At 45.2% G+C, this 7,008-nt stretch overlaps 1 protein-coding gene across 4 annotated transcripts in view; it reads left to right on the top strand.

Moving 5' to 3' along the window:
* The window catches only part of RIMBP2 (RIMS binding protein 2), a 39,261-nt gene that overhangs the window by 8,302 nt on the left and 23,951 nt on the right, over window positions 1–7,008 (top strand). For all 4 annotated transcript variants that reach the window (XM_029286205.1, XM_029286204.1, XM_029286206.1 and 1 more), the window contains 4 exons: window positions 468–619; window positions 2,521–2,597; window positions 3,610–3,719; window positions 4,878–5,687. In XM_029286205.1, coding sequence (XP_029142038.1) covers window positions 468–619; window positions 2,521–2,597; window positions 3,610–3,719; window positions 4,878–5,687 — 1,149 coding nt within the window. The remainder of the gene's footprint in view (window positions 1–467; window positions 620–2,520; window positions 2,598–3,609; window positions 3,720–4,877; window positions 5,688–7,008) is intronic.

Genomic DNA, 7,008 nt, shown 5'->3' on the forward strand with positions numbered 1-7,008 from the left:
AAGAAGAAGAAGAAGAAGAAGAAGAAGAAGAAGAAGAAGAAGAAGAAGAAGAAGAAGAAGAAGAAGAAGAAAGAAGAGGAGGAGGAGGAGGAGGAGGAAGAGAAGAAGAAGGAGGAAGAAGAAGAGGAAGAAGAAAGAAAGAAAGAAAGAAAGAAAGAAAGAAAGAAAGAAGAAGAGGAGGAGGAGGAGGAGGAGGAGGAGACGACTTTGAGTCATACTTTGTTTTGTTTTTTTCAAAGTTTTATTCAATTTGGCTGTTGCCCAATTCTGGGTTAATCTAGTTGGTTTCTAAAAAAAAAAAAAAAAAAAAAAAGGCAAACGTTGCAAAAAATGAGAAAGATGGTGTCTATTATTTCAGAATCATCCAAGGTTGTTCCTGCCTTTGTTATTTTGATAGCCTATTCAGCTACAATTGCTGCAGGGCAACCCGTGTGACATTCAGTGATGTGGTTGCTTTTTCCGTGCAGGTCATGAAAGTCCCTCCCGAGGCCAGTTTGTGATCTCTGAATATACACGTCCCCTGCAGCCGTCTGGTGACAAGCCAGAACAACTCTCCATCAAACCAGCTTTCCTGGTCCGCTCGCGTTCTGGCAGCCCACGATGCAGATTTGAATCAGACGTATGTAGATGATGCGCCTTCCTTAACTGCAAGCAAGTGACTTTGCTGAAAATGAATGATGATAGAGAGAGCAAACTGATAGAAGAGAATATTTGTAGCTCAGGGCTGAACTGTGGGGTCCTTGGTGCTCTCTGAGCTTGGTGGTTTTCTTGAAGATGTTTCATGACCCAACTTGTTAACGTCATCAGTGCTAGAAGGGAATGGGATTTACGGAATGGAGGAGGAAGAGGAGAAGGACTGTGGGGTCCTTGGTGCTCTCTGAGCTTGGTGGTTTTCTTGCAGATGTTTCATGGCCCAGCTAGGTAACATTATCAGTGCTAGAAGGGTGGAGGAGGAGGAGGAGGAGGACGACGACTGTGGGGTCCTTAGTTCTTTTCCAGGTTTGGTTGTTTTCTTGCAGATGTTTCATGACCCAACTAGGTAACATCATCAGTGCTAGGAGGAGGAAGAAGACTGTGGAGTCCTTGGTGCTCTCTGAGCTAGGTGGTTTTCTTGCAGATGTTTCATGACCCAGCTAGGTAACATTATCAGTGCTAGAAGGCAGTGGGCTTTGCTCTCTGTTTTTATATCAGACCCTTGCCCTGTCAGTGTTGATGGGAGTATTCTTAATTAGGCTGCTGTTTACTGTTTGTTAGTCTAACTTGGTAGTTTCTTGACTGGGCATTGTTCACTGCTTGTATATAAACAGAGGGGAAAAAAACCCTTCCCTTCTAGCGCTGATGATGTTACCTAGTTTGGTAATGAAACATTCTGCAGCAAAACCACCCAGCTCAGAAAGCACCAATGACCTCACAGACAGTAAATGGTGTGTATCACCTTAATTTGATTTAACCCGTGTCTCTATCAGTGGCTGTTCACGGATTTTTACATGCAGAAGATTCAAGCTGTACTTCCCAAAATGGCTTAGGAATCAGCAACAGAAAACCCCCATCCAGTTGATGGAATTAGGGAGAAAATGTGCAGAAACAGGATTATCTTCTTATTCCTGAAAGTGGCCTTCCACTTCCAAAATTAATTGCCGATAAGGGTTGTGTCAGTTATAAGCTAAATGGATCAGGCAGGTCTCTTGCATTGCAAAATCTAGCAATTCTCTTTGCTGGGATTTCCCCCCCCCCCGCCCCCCAGGCTCTGAATGCCTATTGTCATTGTTCATCTCATCAATCTTAAAAGGCTAGAAGAATGATTCCAAAGAAAAGTCACCAATTTAGGGTCAATGCAATTCGTTTTAGCCAATTTCAATTCCTTATTAGCATCTCTGCATAAGCTACTATGCTTAATCTCTCCCTCTCTGTGTGTGTGTCTCTCTCTCTATTTCTCTCTCTCTATTTCTTTCTCTCTCTCTCTGTCTCTATTTCTCTCTCTCTCTCTGTGTCTCTATTTCTCTCTCTGTGTCTCTGTCTCTGTCTGTCTCTGTCTCTCTCTCTCTCTCTCTCTCTCTCTCTCTCTCTGTTTCTCTGTCTCTCTCTCTATTTCTCTCTCTATTTCTCTCTGTGTGTGTCTCTCTCTCTGTCTCTCTCTCTCTCTCTGTGTCTATTTCTCTCTCTGAGTGTGTCTCTCTATTTCTCTGTGTGTGTCTCTCTCTATTTCTCTCTGTGTGTGTCTGTCTCTGTCTGTCTGTCTGTCTCTGTCTCTGTCTCTATTTCTCTCTCTCTCTCTGTGTCTATTTCTCTCTCTGTGTGTGTGTCTATATTTCTCTGTGTGTGTGTGTCTCTCTGTGTCTCTGTCTCTCTCTGTCTCTCTCTCTCAAATTATCACTTTCCTAAATAGATAAGATGGTGTTCAAACTTTCACGAATGCTTAATCTCTCATGAGACCCAGTTTGGGATCCCATTTTGTATAAGTTGACGTGTGTAGGTGGACGATTCATCCTGTTTACTATCTTCTTCATGTTCTGATTGCAGATGGAGAACAAACAGAATTCTAATACCTCAAAGCCGAGATATTCGGGGAAAGTCCATCTTTGCATCGCCCGATACAGGTAAAGCAACCCGTCCAATAAACGCTTTCAACCTTAAATTTGTACTAGTTTTAAATTCTTCCTTCTCTGACCTACTTCCTTTCAAAAATTGACAACGCCTGTCTTCCTCCATGACGCTAAACTGTTTTTTTTTCAACCAGATTATGTTGAATAAGACATAAGAGTTGAGTCATAACGCTAAGCCACAATGATTAGCTTCTCAGAACTTCAAGCCCAAAATAATATCTCTGCCCAATATCTGAATGCAGTTAGTTATTAATGGTGCCCTCCTCTTTATGAGTAGGGGCACGATAGCTGGGTGATGAAAGACACTTAGCTTATCAGCAGATAGCTTGTGTTTGAGACCTGAGCGCCATGCGATGGGGTGAGCTCCCTGTCAACGCTGCAAATACTGTATATTCTTGCTTTGACAATGTGCAGAACTGTCTGGTATATATATATAGTTAAACCAGCAACTGGGAAAGAGGGAGGAGCATAAGGATAGCCCAGGAGAAAGAAACCGGAAGTAAATCACATCTTCCAAGTTGATTGGAAGATGTGAACCATGACCTTACAATAAGGGAGTGGAAAATGCTTGGAATGTTATGCGTAACGGAAGAGAAGCAGACCTAAGCATTCCACCATGCTGTGCTGACGTATTGTGACCTTAATAAATGCTTTCAGGAGAAAACATGCCTGAAAGTCCTTTTAAGTGTTTCGTTACTCAGACACATGACACTCCCGTTCCTTGCTTCAGCTCCTGCTCACCTAGCAGTTTAAAAGCATGCAAATGCGAGTAGATAAATAGGTACCACTTCGGTGGAAAGGTAACAGCATTCCGTGTATAATCTTTGGTGTATGCTGGCCAGATGACCACGGAATATGTCTTCGGACAATGCTGGCTCCCTCGGTCAAGAAACAGAGATAGGCACACACACACCCCAGAGTCGACTGGACAGGAAAAACCTTTGCCTTTATTTGACCTCCTTATGAAAAAGTCCAACGAAGAATCACCATCTGTGTTTTCCTTCAGCTACAATCCGTTTGATGGGCCGAATGAGAACCCTGAGGCAGAACTTCCACTAACCGCAGGAAAATATCTCTACGTGTACGGAGATATGGATGAAGATGGCTTTTTTGAAGGTTTGTTGGAGACGGGGCCCTAGCAGTCCCTTGATTGGCATATTTTTATTTAAATAGCTCCCCCCTTGAGGTACATTGAAGCTTTGCGGGCATTCTCTTAAGCACAGCACTTAGTTTATACGATGAATGGTTGAGTCCATGCCTCAGGGGTCTTCAAACTTGGCCCTTTTATGACTTGTGGACTTCAACTCCCAGAATTCCTCAGCCAGCGTGCCACGCTGGCTGAGGAATTCTGGGAATTGAAGTCCACAAGTCATAAAAGGGCCAAGTTTGAAGACCCCTGCTCTGTCTAGTCTAAAAAGAGAAGGGCTAGGGACGACATGATAGCAGTCTTCCAGTACTTGGGGGTTTCTCACAGAGAAGAGGGGATTCTCCTAGAAGTAAGGAGAAATTTTCAGACACTAAGAACTATTCATCAATGGAATAGCTTGTCTCCTGGAGTTGTAGGTGCTCCATCGCTGGAGGTTTTCAAAAATAGACTGGATAACCATTTGATTGGGATGGTTTAAGGCTCCTGCTTTGAGCAGGGGTTGGATTAGAATACCACCAAGATCTCTTCCAACTCTATGATTCTATGTTCTACCCCAATAGTTTGATAAAATGTTGAAGCTAGTGTCCCTGGTTTCTATCACCAGCAACACTTTAATTAACTAAATCTCAAGATTTCATTCAAACCCTAGAGAGGCCCCACGGTAAGGTTTTAGACAGACTGAAAAAGGATCAGATATGGTGGGGAGGTGGTTGAGACTCCCCTCAAACTTGTCTCCAGGGACCCTGAGCTGCGGTGGCTTTCTTTCTCTCCTTCTTGCTTGGAAAAAAGGCCAATAAAAGGGACGATGGGCAGGAAGTAAGAATTCTCAGAGGACTAAAAAGACATGGTTGCTGCAGTTCCAATGATCCCAATTCTGGGCTGTCAGTAGATCAGGGGTCTCCAACCTTAGCAACTTTTAAGATTTGCGCAATTCCCGGAATTCGTCAACCAGCCATGCTTTAGTTTAGGAATTCTGGGAGTTGAAGTCCACAATCTTAAAAGTTGTCAACGTCGGAGACCCCTGCAGTAGATGACTCTTGGCTGGGAGAGGGGATGGACAGGGTCTTCATGTCCTGGGAACATGGCTAGTATATGTCTTCCTTTTCTCATATCTCTTTCTCCCCAAGGTGAACTTCTAGACGGACAGAGAGGATTGGTTCCCTCCAACTTTGTGGATTTTGTGCAGGATGAGTCTCGTTTATCCTGCGGGTTGGGCGGCGAGGCAGAGCAGAACGTCCTCAACCACAGTAGTCACCTGGTGGAAGGAGAAGGCCTCCAGGACATCAGCTTACCGGTCCAGTTAGACTCCGGCATTCTCAATAATGGTGCAGGAACTCTGGATGTGAACATTGACGAGATTGGAGAAAACATTGTGCCTTACCCTCGAAAAATTACCCTTATCAAACAATTAGCCAAAAGTGTCATTGTGGGCTGGGAAGCTCCAGTTATGCCACCTGGATGGGGAACCATTCATAGCTACAACGTCCTGGTAGACAAGGAAGTACGAACGAACGTCCCCTTGGGGAGCAAAACTAAAGCTCTCATCGAAAAATTGAACATCGCTACTTGCACTTACCGGATATCCGTTCAAAGCATAACCAGCCGGGGCAATTCCGACGAACTGCAGTGCACCTTGTTGGTTGGGAAAGATGTCATTGTGGCACCTTCACACCTTCAGGTCGACAGCGTCACCCAGATTTCGGCGGAGATCACCTGGCTTCCCACGAACAGCAACTACAGTCACGTGATCTTCCTCAACGAAGAGGAATTTGACATTGTACGGGCTGCCACTTACAAGTATCAGTTTTTTAACTTGAAACCCAACATGGCCTACAAGGTCAAGGTTTTGGCCAAGCCCCATCAGATGCCCTGGCAGCTGCCTTTGGAGCAACGTGAAAAAAAGGAAGCTTTCGTAGAATTTCTGACCTTGCCAGCAGGTAGGACTTGAGTCTCACAAAGTCAGTTGTGGTCAGTAGGAGACTGGGGGCTAAAACATACGAAGAACGGTTTAATGAAAAGAAGGACGAGGGGGGACATGATAGCAGCGTTCCAGTATCTCAGGGGTTGCCACAAAAAAGAGGGGATCGACCTATTTTCCAAAGCACCAGAAGGCAAGACAAGAAGGAACGGACGGAAACTAACCAAGGAGAGAAGCAACCTAGAACTAAGGAGAAACTTCCTGACAGTTAGAACAATTAATCAGTGGAACAACCTGCCTCCAGAAGTTGTGGGTGTTCCAACACTGGAGATTTTTAAGAATAGATTGGACAACCATTTGGTATAGGGTTTCCTGAGCAAGTGGTTGGACTAGATCAGGGCTTTTCAACCAGTGGTACGGGTACCACCTGTGGTACGTGGGCACCTGGCAGGTGGTATGCGAACATCTTAGAAAAGTGGTAGCGGGGGAGGGGAATGAGCTGAACTGGTGGCAGCACCACACAAGCCTGAGCGAGAGACGGCTGGAGCTGCAGGGCTGTCAGGGCTCAGCGGAAGCGCCAGGATCAGCACCAGGCTCCAGCTGGAGCTCGGCGCTGATCCTGGTGCTTCTGCTGAGCCCAGAAGAAGCGCCGATCAGCTGGAACGTTGCAGCATCTCCAGGGTCTTGTGATTTACATTCAGATGCTTGGCAACTGATTCATATTTATGACGGTCACAGTGTCCCAGGGTCATGTGAAGTGACCAAAACCTGATGCAACCACCCAGCAGACGGGGGGAATAAAAACAAAACACCCCCCCAGCCCACCCCCCGCTGCCAATCCTCAACAGAAATGCTCACAACAATGAAAACCTCGGACAGGAGGAAGAGCGCCGCTGGGCGGGCAGGCAGGTATCTTGCTCGGCTGTGGCTTGGGGGGCACTTTTTTCAGTGCCATTGTAACTTCAAACAGTCACTAAGCGAACTGTTGTAAGTCGAGGACTACCTGTACTTCATCACTTTTTTTCTTTTTTCTTTTTTTTTGTCATCAAGTTTTTGACCCCTTGCTAGGCGACTGGTGGTACTCGGATGTTGCCATATCCTAAAACTGGTACAATGGGTGAAAAGGTTGAAAAGCCCTGGTCTAGTGTCAAAAATATGGAGAAGTGAGTTGCTGAGTCAGCTAGGAAATTCTTCTCTATGAAAGTCCTCACCCCTTGCTCCGTTTAGCCACCACGTTGCCAAACATTGAGAGAACTCATGAAATATATATGTCCTTAATAGTTGCATAGTTATTTTTAGGCAACTCTTCTATCTAGCACACTTCTATTTCCGGACGGTGG

Source organism: Protobothrops mucrosquamatus, unplaced genomic scaffold (assembly GCF_001527695.2).
Source record: "Protobothrops mucrosquamatus isolate PMUCROS unplaced genomic scaffold, P.Mucros_1.0 scaffold3095, whole genome shotgun sequence".
In the NCBI taxonomy this organism is placed as follows: Eukaryota; Metazoa; Chordata; class Lepidosauria; order Squamata; family Viperidae; genus Protobothrops; species Protobothrops mucrosquamatus.